Here is a 13,966-nt window from a genome sequence, read left to right on the forward strand (position 1 = left end):
CATGGTTACATTTGGACAGTTATTGTGCATAGTGGCATCTAGGGAATAGTAGAATTTATAGCTCATCAGTTCTTTGCAGTTACTTTGACTTTGGGGTTTTTCCTTTCGACTCAACTTCAGCGAGTAAAGCTTTGCTATTTCCCTTCTGACCTTCCCTTATTTTGCTGCAGATCTTACTCTAGCACTTCCATAGAAGAGGCCATGAAAAGGGGCGAGGACCCTCCCACCCCGCCACCGCGGCCACAGAAAACTCATTCCAGAGCCTCCTCCTTGGATCTGAATAAAGTCTTCCAACCCAGTGTGCCAGGTGAAGTGCCCCTTTGCCCTTTTAGCCCTTCCCCTTCCTGTTGGAGCCAGTGGGTGTGTGTCTGCCACAGAGGCCTTTGTGAGTCCAAAGAGCAGACCTGGCCATTTCCCATCCTGTGAATGTCTTCACATTGCTGTGGCATTCTTGGGTGGGAAAACAATTCTAGACAAATAAATAGCACATGTGTCTGGAGTCTTGCCCATACTCGCTGTGGATCAAGGATTATGACATTTTCTACCAAGTCGATAAAATTGCTTCAACTCCACATAACTACTGAGTGTGCAGCCCGGGTCTTGTTCTCTGCATCATGGTAATGTGTAAACAAGACCACTGTCTGTCAGTTCCTCAGATGCTTATACAGTTCTTCTATGATAGATCTTGGTGATCAGTGTTTTGCCAGAGCCTTCTCCTGCAGTTTATCCTTGTGGATAAAGATCCTGTGTCCTGTTAGGGTTCAATGCTGGGGGGGGGGGTCTGTAAAGCTGACTGACTGTCTAGGACAAAGGCCCCCTCTCCTGAGCTGCTCTGGGGCTTCTGGGAAAGGGAGTTCTTTGAGTTAACAGCTGTACAGCTGGGCTGGAGGTGGGAGAGGCCAAAGGAGTCTTTCTGCTTCCTTAGTTTCCTGAGAGGCAGGAGGTATCCTACTAGGGAACCCAAGGAACAGAAGCTGGCAGAGGTGCTGTTGCTTCAGTGCAGGTGATAGACACAGTGTTGTCCCAAGTGTTATTTTGGGAACAACATGGATTTCCACTGACTCTTGTGGGCAAACTATAAATAACAATAATTTCATGGAACTTTTTCTGTATCTATGTGCATTTTAAATCAAGCCAGCCTCATATGCTAATGATTTGCAGATTATTTTCTTTTATACTAAAGCAAGAAAAAAAACTCCTTTGCTCACACATTAGCATGACCTCTGTGTCTGGGCAGAGCTCAGCATGTTTTATTTGTTCTAATAAAGTACTCCCCTGACAGTAAAGTTATAGATTGTTTTTTAATATACTAGAATCTTGAACTCTCTATGAAATTGATTCTCTGCCATGAGTTCATCAGACAAAAATTTGCCTTAAATTTCCCCCCATACTTTCATCCCCATTCTGGCACAATTTCACAGGAACTGGTATTTAGGGTGGGAGTCGCCACATGTGATGACACTACAAAAATTTCACATGGCTGGTGGATTATGACCTAGAATATTTTTCTGTGGGTGCAAGAATATTAAAACAATCTGGGAAACTATTTCAATGTTTTTCCCAAGCAAGGAGGGAGGGTGAAAGTTTGTAGGTGTGTCTTAGGCTGTGTGACTGAGCATGGAGATGCCTGTTGTATTTCAGAATGGACCTGTTGTGGCACTTACCACATTGCATCCAATAGTGAAAGAGGCAACACTGGATTTGGAGCTCAACTCAGCTGCTTATTAACTGATTTTCTGCAAGTGGGTTAATCTTTTGGTATGTCAGATTCCTAATCTGTGAAATAGGGCCAATACTCCATAGAGTGGAAAGGTTTTGGTGAGCGAAACATAGTCTGAATGTCAATATGTTTGGCCTTGAGACCTTAATAGGCCCATATTCTCATGGCTTGCAAGTTCCAGAGATTTCATGTCACCAGTGGCCACCCTTGACCAGTGAGGACGAAACCCCCTGACCCCCCCCCCCCTTTTAAGATTTATTTTATTTATTTGAAAGTTACAGAGAGAGGTAGAACCAGAGAGAGAGAAAGAGAGAGAGAGAGAGAGAGAGATCTTCCATCCACTGGTTTACTCCCCAGATGGCCACAATGGCCGGAGTTGCACCGATCTGAAGCCAGGAGCTTCCTCCGGGTCTCCCATGAGGGTGCAGGGGCCCAAGGACTTGGACCATCTTCTACTGCTTTCCCAGGCCATAGCAGAGAGCTGGATCTGAAGTGGAGCAGCTGGGACTCAAACTGGTGCCCACATGGGATGCCGGCACTGCAAGGTGGAGCTTTAACCCACTGAACCACAGCGCCAGCCCCCCTCCCGACTCCCTTTTATGCACAGTTCCTCAGAAGACTCAGAGAGGGACCAAATCCCAGTTACCTGTCATAGTACCCCATTAACTTAATGTACCTTTTCTTGGCTTTCGTCCTTCCTGTCTTATCTCATTCCTCCCCCCACCCCCACCCCCAAAAAAAATACCTGTTCTTCAGTCCCTGTCGCAGAGGCTTCTTTAGGGAGAACCTGAGTTAAAACAGCTTCCTTTGATGCCACCAATGTTAATATGACTTCAAGTTGTAAAGCATTTTGGTTTGACAGATGCCCTGGTGAGAACTCTTATGGTAGTTCCAGAGAAATCCAATTCTTGGGCAAAGAACTGTTAGGTGGGTGACATCTGTCTTTATGGCCAAATTCCATTGTCTTTTCAGTACAGATTTACACAAATGGAATTTTTTTTTGACAGGCAGAGTGGACAGTAAGAGAGAGAGAGACAGACAGAAAGGTCTTCCTTTGCCGTTGGTTTACCCTCCAATGGCTGCCGCGGCCGGCGCACCGCGCTAATCCGATGGCAGGAGCCAGGTGCTTCTCCTGGTCTCCCATGGGGTGCAGAGCCCAAGGACTTGGGCCATCCTCCACTGCACTCCCTGGCCACAGCAGAGAGCTGGACTGGAAGAGGGGCAACCGGGACAGAATCCGGCACCCCGACCGGGACTAGAACCTGGTGTGCCGGCGCCGCAAGGCGGATGATTAGCCTAGTGAGCCATGGCGCTGGCCCACAAATGGAATTTTAACAGGCAGTTTAAATTTAGCACATGAATGCTAGTATGTTTCTGCAGTTTGGAAAGCAGGTGGTATCATTGCATCTACTTCGTTCCCATGTTGGTTAATTCTCGCAGGAAAGTCCAAGAGTCTGAATTTTGTAGAGTTTTAGTGTCTTGCATATTGCCAGGAACTAATTATTACAATTCTGACAAACTAGAAGCACATAGTCTAACCTAGCAGAAGAGTCCGCCCAGTTAGAATTTTGAAAGGCCTCCAGTGAGCTCCTTGCCACATTTGTGTTGTGTATGACTGTATACCAGTGGGGTCACACTGTACTTGCTTTTCTATGTCCTCATATTTCCAGTTAGCTATCTTCCTATTTCCTAATGGAGAAATACATTATTCTTTTAATGCCTGTATGATTATTATACTGTAATTGACTCCGTACTGATGAGGAGTTCTTTCTCTCTCCCTGCTTCTCTTTTTCTCTTCCCCAGACTTTCCTCTCACTCACTACCCCCTGACCCTACTTGCTCCTTTCTCACTCTTAAAAGCGTCTCTCTCACTCTCTCTGTGTTCCCTTCACACCTCTCCATCTCATGTGCTCCTTCCTGCTTCCCTGTCTTCCTTTCCTTCTCTTTCACTTTTGGTTTCTCCTTCCTTCTCTCTCTCATCCCAACCTCTGATCTGTGTAAGCCTTCCTTTGCCAGGCTTCCCTGCAACCCCACTTTACTCTTAGCTTATAAACAAAGCAGAGGTTATTAATGATTTCATATCCTTATCTTTGTTTCCAAATCTGAGTGTTTTCTTGGGCAAAATCCTACATAGAGTTGTGTGATCAAAGGCTGTGGACATTAAAGTATAGGTATATGTTGCCAAACCATGGTATAAGAAACCTGTTTATCCCATTGCTAACATTGTCTAAGAGTGTTTCCTCACATCCTTGCCAACACTGGTTAATGTTCATCTTTTTAATTGTTACCTGTGTGATAGGCAAAAATTTGTGCTTCCCTGATGCCTAGTGAGGCTAAGCATCTTTTCCTATCGTCATTGGCCATTAGGATTCTTTCTTTTGTGAATGACTTGCTCTGTAAGCTTAGCCTTCTTATCTTGGTACATCTTCCTCCAGTCTGCTCCTCCATCCTCTCCTTCTGCCAACTTTCACCATTTAAGATAACCTCCACTGTGGCTATCCTGTTTTAACAATAGAAGAATAAGGAAAGACAAAGAGCAGAAGATACTGTGAGATAAAGCAAGGCATGGACTTGAGTTGAAAAGGAAAGATAAAATGAAATCCATGTTTAGAACATGGAACTTTATGAAGAAAAACAGTGAATGAAGCTAAGTTGCTGATACCATGAGCCCTAAAATGGAGTGATTGTGTGGAGAAGAAACAGGATAGACAGATGATGCATAGAAGTAAGAGTGAAATGAAGTGAGGAGAAAGATAGGATAGTTGTTAAAAAGAAGGAAGCAATCAACAGAATAAAAGACTGGAACCAAAGGAGAGGGAGTCCATAGATTCTTGGTTTAGTGTTCAAGTAGGATCTAAGGGAATGGTTTAGAAGTGAGTACCGTTAATGCCTTTAAATTTATGGAAATAGGTAACATGATATGTGGGGGGAAAACAAAGTGATGTTTTAGCATGTAAATCTATAAAAAATGAAAAAAGATAACTTTGGGAAAATAGGACAATTGGCTTTAACTTTGATATCTATAAAGAAAGTGTGAACATGTGATTTATAGGAGCCTAGACTATTCCAAGGCTTCAAGTGTGGATATCATACCTAAAGCATGTGCTTTCATTGAGACAAAGTGACATAATCGGATTACTGTGTGTAACAGGGAGATCACATTTATAATAGCTGATGCAGGTCCTGGAGCCATCCCTTCACAGTCCATACAGTTGCTGTGTATGAGAGACAAAAATGTTCAAGAAGTCTTAAGTCAGTGAGAATGCAAGTGTGAAAATCCTAGATAAAGTAGTCAAACCAGAGACTTGCTCAGTGAGATTTAAATTTTATAGCTCTATACTTATAGCCATGAAACATCTTTTATTATTGAAATTTCTTTAAGAAAAATCATACCATAAATCCAGTCCTTTTCAGAACTCACCCTCCATTTCCTCAATGAAATAGTTTTTTTCATAAGGTGCTTTTTTTTGCATAAAAAATTTCTTCTGTTCCACTAGATAGGGTGAGTACTCCCCTCCTTCCACTCTTGACCCTATTCCACCTCTTCCAAAGCCATGACTAAGATTTGCAAACGAGGTTTCCATGGTAATGGTAAAAATCCTTAGTTCTGCGTCGGCCACAAGGGCCATGTTCTAGTCATTGAGCACCCTGGCAGATTGGGCAAAGACTGTATGGAAGAGAAATAAGCTGTTCTCTTGAAGCTTCAGACCTGGAACTTTCATGACCTCCACTTAAACTAATGGAGGAGACTTAGTCCTAGGTATATATCTGAATTCCAGGTAGCTGGGATACGTAGTCCCTGGTCGGGCAGCCATTTCCCAGTAATATCTTCTTTTTACTATGAAAGAGGAGAGCAGTTGTGATGGCTCAAAAAGACACACCCATAGGGAATGTCTGCCAGTCAGGAGCTAATTTTCCATCTCTGCTTTAGACATGGTGATAATAAAAACTCATTCCATGGTTGAGATTATGGCTTATCCATACCATGGAATCTTTTGAAGCTGCTATAACGAATAATGTACATGGACAACATGGAAAACTATCTGAGATAAATTAAATGAAAAAGATATTGTGTGGAATATGTATATTTTTTAATGGATAGCTCAGGAAGTATACTTAGGAAACTGGTACTTATGTTTACCTCTGGAGAAAAGAACAACTGGGTGACAGACCTACTTTTTTGTTGAATATCTATTTGCATATTTTATTTTTTAAGATTTATTTATTCATTTGAAAGTTATACAGAGAGAGGAGAGGCAGAGAGAGAGAGAGAGAGGGAGGGAGAGAGAGAGAGAGAGAAATTGGGAGGTCTTCCATCCACTGGTTCACTCCCTAATTGACTGCAACAGCCGGAGCTGTGCCGATTTGAGCCAGGTGCTGCTTCTGGTCTCCCACACGGGTGCAGAGACCCAAGCACTTGGGCCATCCTCTGCTGCTTTCCCAGGCCTTAGCAGAGAGCTAGATAGGAAGTGGAGCAGCCGGGTCTTGAACTGGCACCCATATGTGATGCTGGTGCCTCATGCCAGGGCATTAACCCGCTGCGTCACAACGCCGGCCCCTGTTTGTATATTTTAAATTTTGCCTCATTTACAGATATTATCCATTACAAAAATTTTGCTTTTCACTCTAGCTACAGTGATGGTACCCTGAGAATACCAGAGCTGTCTTTCCTGGCTGGGTTTACCTGTCTCAAACTTGCCTACCATTCTGTTTCTGGGATATCTTGATGACCATCTGCTCCCACCTCCTGAAATGCAGCAGTGAAATGGCAAGCATTCAATAGCACTCTTTAAGGCTCAGGTACAATCTTCAGATTAGTTTTCAGTGCCCCCATCCAACATTGAGGAGTAGTTTTGGAGGCCTTTTCAATGCCTCCAATGTGAGGAGATGTACAGATGAGATGTTATGGGCTTTATCTTAACTTGGAAGGCGAGTGTGTTTATTGGGTGGTGAACTGAGATGAGTCTGTATTGAGTTTTCTACAAATTAATATTTCTTTCTATAAATCAAGAAACAGGTAAACCCCTTTGGGAATAAGAGATGTTCTTAGGATGAAACTAACCCTTCAAGTTCTGTAAAGGATGAATTTGACCATGTAGACAACACTGGCCTTAAATATTTCCTTATTGTATCATTCCTGTGACAGCTACTTGTTTCCTTTTAAAATATGATAGGATTTAAACATTCAGTAGAGTCATGAGATTCTTGCCTTATTGACAAACTTTTGGGTCCACAATGCATTCATGTAGGAGTTCAATTTGGCAATCTGGGCAGTGTTTTTTTTTTTAAATGAATGCTTTATTGAGATATAATCCTATTACTATAAAATTCACCCCTTAAAGTGTACAATCATTGACTTATGCTATATTCATAGTGTTATATCTGTGTTATCTTATTTTGGAACACTTTTATCACCCTTAAGGAAATCCCATACCCATTAGCAGTCATTTCTCATTCTCAGCTCCCCCTCCCTCAGCGCTTTGCAATCACTTACTTTGTGTTTCTAAGAATTTGCCTATTCTGGACATTCCATATTAGTGGGATCATACAATATGTAGCCTTTTGTGATCGGCTTCTTTCACATATCATACCGTTTTCCACATTCATCTGTGGTGTAGTAAGCATGTATTAGTACATTATTCCTTTTATGGCAAAAAAAAAACACCTCTCAGTTTATGGACACACCATATTTTGTTTAACTATCAGCTGATGGACATTTGGGTCAGTTATACATTTTAGTATTGTCAGTAATACCGCTGTGAACATTGTTGCCCAAGTTTTTATATAAACACATACTTTCCTTTCTTTTGGTTATGTTCATATACATAGTACTGAGTCTATGTATGACATATGGTAACACAACATTGAACATTTTGATCTACTGAACTATTTTCCAAAGCAGATGTACCAGTTTGCTATCTCAGTAGCAGTGTGAAGATCCCAATTTCTTTGCATTTTCTTTTTCTTTTTTCTTTTTTTTTCTTTTTTTTTTGGGGGGGACAGGCAGAGTGGACAGTGAGAGAGAGAGACACAGAGAGAAAGGTCTTCCTTTGCCGTTGGTTCACCCTCCAATGGCCGCCGCGGCCGGCGCGCTGCAGCCAGCGCACCGCGCTGATCCGATGGCAGGAGCCAGGTGCTTCTCCTGGTCTCCCATGGGGTGCAGGGCCCAAGCACTTGGGCCATCCTCCATTGCACTCCCTGGCCACAGCAGAGAGCTGGCCTGGAAGAGGGGCAACCGGGACAGAATCCGGCGCCCCGACTGGGACTAGAACCCGGTGTGCCGGCGCCACAAGGTGGAGGATTAGCCTAGTGAGCCGCGGCACCGGCCTTTTTGCATTTTCAAAACTTATTATCTGTCTCTGTTGTTCCCTCTTTTATTTTAGCCATCTTAGTGTGTAGGAAGTAGTAGTGTGGCTAATAAATAATGATGTTGAACATCTTTTCATGTGCTTCTTTGCCATATTTATATCATCTTTGGAGAAATGCCTATTCAAAATCTCTTCCCGGTTTTTAAATTGGATTATTTGTATTAAATTTTTTTTTACATATTTTGGATACAACTCAGTTTTGAGATAATTGATTTACAAATACTATCCTTCTTCTGTGTGTTGGTCTTTCACTTTTTTGGAGAGGGGGATGATGTCCTTTTTTTTTTTTTTTTTTAAAGATTTACCTTATTTATCTGAAAGAGTTAGAGAGAGAAGTAGAGCCAGAGAGAGAGAGGGATCTTCCATCCACTGGTTCACTCCCCAAATGACCACAATGGCCAGAACTAAGCTGATCTGAAGCCAGGAGCTTGGAGCTTCTTCCAGGTCTCCCATGCAGGTACAGGGGTCCAAGAACTTGAGCCATCTTCTGCTGCTTTCCCAGGCCATAGCAGAGAGCTGGATCAGAAGTGGAGCAACTGAGACCTGAACCAGTGCCCATATGGGATGCTGGTGCTGCAGGCCGGGGCTTTAACCTGCTGTACCACAGTGCTGGCCCCAGGATGATGTCCTTTTAATCACAAAAGGTTTTAATTTTGATGAACTCTTTTTCTTATTTCTTGCGCTTTTGATGTGTTACCTAACAAATACTTGACTAACTGAAGGTCGCAAATATTTACTCCTCTTTTCTTCTAATTGTCTTATAGTTTTAGGTTTTACATAGGTTTATGATCTATTTTGAGTTAATTTTTCTCTATGGTGTGAGATAGGAGTCTAAATCTATTTTTCTGCATGTGGATATCCAGTAACTTTAGTGCCATTTGTTGAAAAGAATATTAATCCCTCATTTATTTTGCCTTACAACCTTATTGAAAATCAGTTGATCATAAATGTGGATATTTATTTCTGAACTCTCGATTCTATCCCATTAATCATCTATCTATCTTTATATTTGTATCACAATGTCTTAATAATTATAGATTTGTAATTTTTGAAATTTGGAAGTATGAGTTCTCCTACTTCATTCTGAGTTCCTTCATTTACATGTGAAATATAGGATCAGCTTGTCACTTTCTGACAAAAATAAAGCCAACTGGGATTTTGGTAGGGATTTCATTGAATTTGTTTCATTAGTCTTGCTATTTTAATATTGGCTCTTCCAATCCATGGACATAGTAAATCTGTCCATTTATTTAGGTCCTTATATTTCTTTCAACAGTATTTTGCAACTTTTAGCAACACTGTTTCATAATTTTAAGTGAAAGTGTTGTGTATATTTATTTTGTTAAGTTTACTCTCAAGAGTTTTATTCTTTTTTGTACTATTTTTATGAAATTTAAAAAAATTTAATTTTTGCAATCTTTGTTGTTAGTGTGGAGAAACAATTTTTGTATATTGATTTTGTATCTTGTAACCTTAATTTTTTCTTTAAATATTTATTTATTTTACTTGAAAGTCACAGTTGCACAGAGTAAGAAGGAGAGATAGAAAGAGAGAGAGGTCTTCCATCTGCTGGTTCACTCCCCAATTGGCCACAGCAGCCGGAGCTGCGCTGATTTGAAGCCAGGAACCAGGAGCTTCTTCCAGGTCTCCCACGTGGGTGCAGGGGCCCAAGGACTTGGGCCATCTTCTACTACTTTTCCCAGGCCATAGCAGAGAGCTGGATGGGAAGTGGAGCAGCCGGGTCTCGAACCGGCACCCATATGGGATGCTGGCACTGCAGGCAGCAACTTTACCTGCTACGCCACTGTGGTGGCCCCTCCTGTAACCTTATTGAACTTGTTGGTTAGTTGTCCTGATACATCTTATCCCTAACTTAAATAATGAGATAAAAAAACATACTCATTATTGGACTTCTAACTGTTCAGTTAATCCTGTAGTTACTAAATTAAAGAGGAAATTCCTTTTAGTACTTGGGAGATATCAAGAGGGTTATTATTGAATGCTTACATTCAGTTTTTATTTTCTTTTTCGTCTTATGTGTGAAACCAATTTATCTGGTAATATTTATCAACTATGTGTTGAATATCCTTTATCTAAAATGCTAACCAACATGATGGAATATTTCAATATACCTAATGATCTGTCTTGAGGATGGTGACCATCTAAACACAGAATTCATTTATGTTTCATGTACCCATTTTGCACATAACCTGAAGATAATTTTATACATTTTTTAGTGCACTTGTGTTTTGTCACATGAGGTCAGGTGTGGAATTTTTCCAATTGTGGTATCCTGTCAGCCCTGAAAAGGTGTCAGACTTAAGAGCATTTTAGATTTCAGATTTTTGGATGAGAGATCTTCAACCTATAGTATACAGGTTTTTTTCTTTTTTTTAAGATTTATTTATGGGGCTGGTGCTGTGGAGCAGCCAGTTAACACTGACTTGAAGCGACGGCATCCCATTTGGCATCAGTTCAAGACCCGGCTGCTCCACTTCCAATTCAGCTCTCTGCTATGGCCTGGGAAAGCAGTGGAGGATGGCCCAAGTCCTTGGACCCTGCACCCTCGTTGGAGACCCTGAGGAAGCTCCTGGCTCCTGGCTTTGGATCAGCACAGCTCTGGCTGTTGTGGCCAATTGGGGGGTGAACCATCAGATGGAAGGTCTCTCTCTCTCTGCCTCTCCTCTCTTTAAAAAAAAGATTTATTTATTTATTTTAAAAACAGAGTTACGCAGAGAGAGCGAGAGAGAGAGAAGAGAGAAGAGAGAGAGAGATATCTTCCATCCACTGATTCACTCCCCAAATGGCCACAATGGCTGGGGCGATCTGAAGACAGGAGCCAGGAGCTTCTTCTGGGTCTCCCAAGTGGGTGCAGGGGCCCAAGCACTTGGGCCATCTTCTGCTGCTTTCCCAGGCCATAGCAGAGAACTGGATTGGAAGTGGAGCAGCCGGGTCTCGAACCATCGTCTATATGGCATGCCGCACTGCAGGCGTGGCTTTACCTGCCACACCACAGCGCCAGTCCCTGTAGTATATACTTTACCTATGAAATGCTCACTCTGTTCCAAGACAACTTTTCCTATTTGCAAGAGTTGCTCCTTGGCTTTGTACTCCGTTAACACTCAGCACTGTGTATAATAATGATCATGGATGGTAGGAATTTGAGTCTTACCTGGAGAAAAGGACACATTTAACGCATTTTACATGCATTACTATCAGTCCTCATAAGCCTTTGAGGTAGATACTGTTTTATTTGTATTTTCTTAATGCAGAAACAGGGGCGAAGAGGTTAGTTTGCTCAAGGTCATGGAGCTAGTAGCTGTTCGAGCTAGGATTTAATGTGCAATCTGATACTAGAGCCTACAGTCTGCAACCTCCTAGAGGGGCAAATATTTCTCACCATTATGCCCCACTTGCCTTTTTTCCCACGTCTGCTTAGTCAGATCTTTAGCAGGGGTGCCGTTCAGCTGCGTCTGCTGGAGTTGAGTTCTTAGTACTGAGCAGGAGACATAATGCTATTCTTTTTGGTCATAGGCCTCACCCTGCCTCTGAGGACTGACTCATCTTCAGACTTGGGCAATTGACTGCCACTGCAGTCATTTGTCTTTGAAGTGCCAGGGAGTGCTTACAGGTGCTTCAGACTTTGATCCTTCCTTTTGGACTTGATATTGCTTGTGGTTGGGTCCTAGCCTTAGAAGTGACACACTCAGGATTTATGTTGATAAGCACTAAAGTATCCCTTTGACCTTTTTATTAGTTGGCTGCTGTATGGTGTTTCTGTGGCATAAGATTTGAAGTCTAAAAGTTTATTCAACCTTAGAGGAGTATATTTGGATTGTTGATCAAGATAAATATTTTTTGGAGATAAGAATATAGTCTGGGGGCCAGTGTCGTGGCTCACTTGGTTAATCCTCTGCCTGTGGCACTGGCATCTCATATGGGCACTGGGTTTTAGTCCCAGTTGCTCCTCTTCCAGTCCAGCTCTCTGCTGTTGCCTGGGAGTGCAGTGGAGGATGGCCCCAAGTGCTTGGGTCCCTGCACCCACATGGGAGACCAGGAAGAAGCACCTGGCTCCTGGCTTCCTATCGACATAGCTCCAGCCGTGGCGGCCATTTGGGGGGTGAACCAATGGAAGGAAGACCTCTCTCTCTCTCTCTCTCTCTCTCTCTCTCTCTCTCTGTCTATAACTCTGTCAAATAAATAAAGAAAAAAAAAGAAGATAGCCCAGATATTTCTAAGCCAGTCTGTGCTGGTATTCAACATGAACATCTGGATATATGCTTCTCAGTCTTTGGAAAGTGTGTTTGCAGTGTACTGTCTGTCCTTGGCTTCTTTTTGCCTTTTCCTCTTCCTTTCTCTAGTCACAGTTTTTTTTCTTTTTCAAGAAACCATGTGACAGTTTTTATACTAGCAAAGTGGTATGGCTGTGCCTGTAGAAGAAGAAATCCTGGAGAAGGTTTGTAAAAGCTTGCCAAGATGAGAGTGCAGCCAGTCCTGCTGTTGGGCAGGGTGCATTCACTTTGATTTCCTCTCTTCAGTTTTCCAGCTGTTCTGGCTGACTGAGAACAGGGAGTGTTAGGGAGGAATAGGACCAGAATCTGGAGGATGGCATGAGAATTGTTACCATGACCTTTATTTCTAAAATGTTCATAAAACTCTTTTAAGTAATGAACAAACACCTTCTTTTTATTTATTTTTCAATGATTTATTTATTTGTTTTGTTTGAATGGCCAAGTTATAGCAGATCTTCCATCTGCTGGTTCACTTCCCAAATGGTTGCAATAGCCAGGGCTAGGCTAGGTTGAAACCAAGAGCCAGGAGCTTCATCTGGGTCTCCCACATGAGTGATGGGGTCCAAGCCCTTGGGACGTCTTCTGCTGCTTTCCCAGGAGCATTAGCAGGGAGCTGGAGCACTCATATTAGCACTCATATTGAACCTGTGCTCATATTAGATGCTGGTGTCATAGGCGGCAGCTTAACCAACTGTGCCACAACACTGGCCCTGACAGACTCCTTGTTGGTAAAATTCAAATGTTATACATAGGAGAAAGGATAATATTTTCAATACCTACATGCAGAAAGATGAAACTAGACCCTTAATTCTCATTGTATATAAAAATCAACTCAAAATGAATCAAAGACCTAAATGTAAGATCTGCAACTGGGGCTGACGCTGTGGCACAGTGGGTTAACACCTTGGCCTGAAATGCCAGCATCCTATATGGGCACTGGTTCTAGTCCTGGCTGCTCCTCTTCCTCTCCAGCTCTCTGCTATGGCCTGGGAAAGCAGTGGAAGATGGCCCAAGTTCTTGGGCCCCTGCACCTGCGTGAAACATCAGATGGAAGATCTCTCTGACTTTCAAATAAATAAATAAATCTTAAAAAAAAAAGACCTGCAACTATGAAACTACTAGAAGAAAACATAGAGGAAACACTTCAACATATCAGCATAGGCAATGATTTTTTTTTGGATAAGATCTCAGAAGCATAAACAACAAAAGCAAAAATAGGCGAATGGAATTATATCAAGCTAAGAAGCTTCTGCATAGCACAGGAAGCAATCAATGGCATGAGGAAACAACCTGCAGAATGTGAGAAAATATTCGCAAACTACATAACCAGCAAGGGATTACTATCCAGGATATGAAAGGAAACAACAAAAACAAAACAGTGAAAAGCAAATGATCTGTGATTAAGCATTTCTCAAAGAAAGACATAACATGCTCAACACTAGTCATCAGGGAAAAAAACCATTACAGAGCTGTTCCACATTCCTACCAAGCCCAGTATTCTTTCCAAGGACTATCACCTTCTGGTTTTCCTGTAAATTTTTTAAAAAATGTATTTCATTTGGGAGGGATGGGGGAGGAGAGGAGGC

General features: G+C 42.1%; 1 protein-coding gene across 10 annotated transcripts in view; it reads left to right on the plus strand.

The window, feature by feature from the left end:
* REPS2 (RALBP1 associated Eps domain containing 2) overlaps window positions 1-13,966 on the plus strand; it is a 256,482-nt gene that overhangs the window by 167,175 nt on the left and 75,341 nt on the right. For 5 of the 10 annotated variants that reach the window (XM_002719927.6, XM_051827618.3, XM_051827617.3 and 2 more), the window contains exon 13: window positions 171-307. The exons of the other annotated variants lie outside the window; for them this stretch is intronic. In XM_002719927.6, the coding sequence (XP_002719973.1) occupies window positions 171-307 (137 nt within the window). The remainder of the gene's footprint in view (window positions 1-170; window positions 308-13,966) is intronic. 10 annotated transcript variants of the gene reach the window in all.

This window comes from Oryctolagus cuniculus, chromosome X (genome assembly GCF_051225735.1).
Source record: "Oryctolagus cuniculus isolate XC-2025 breed Fujian yellow rabbit chromosome X, ASM5122573v1, whole genome shotgun sequence".
Classification (NCBI taxonomy): Eukaryota; Metazoa; Chordata; class Mammalia; order Lagomorpha; family Leporidae; genus Oryctolagus; species Oryctolagus cuniculus.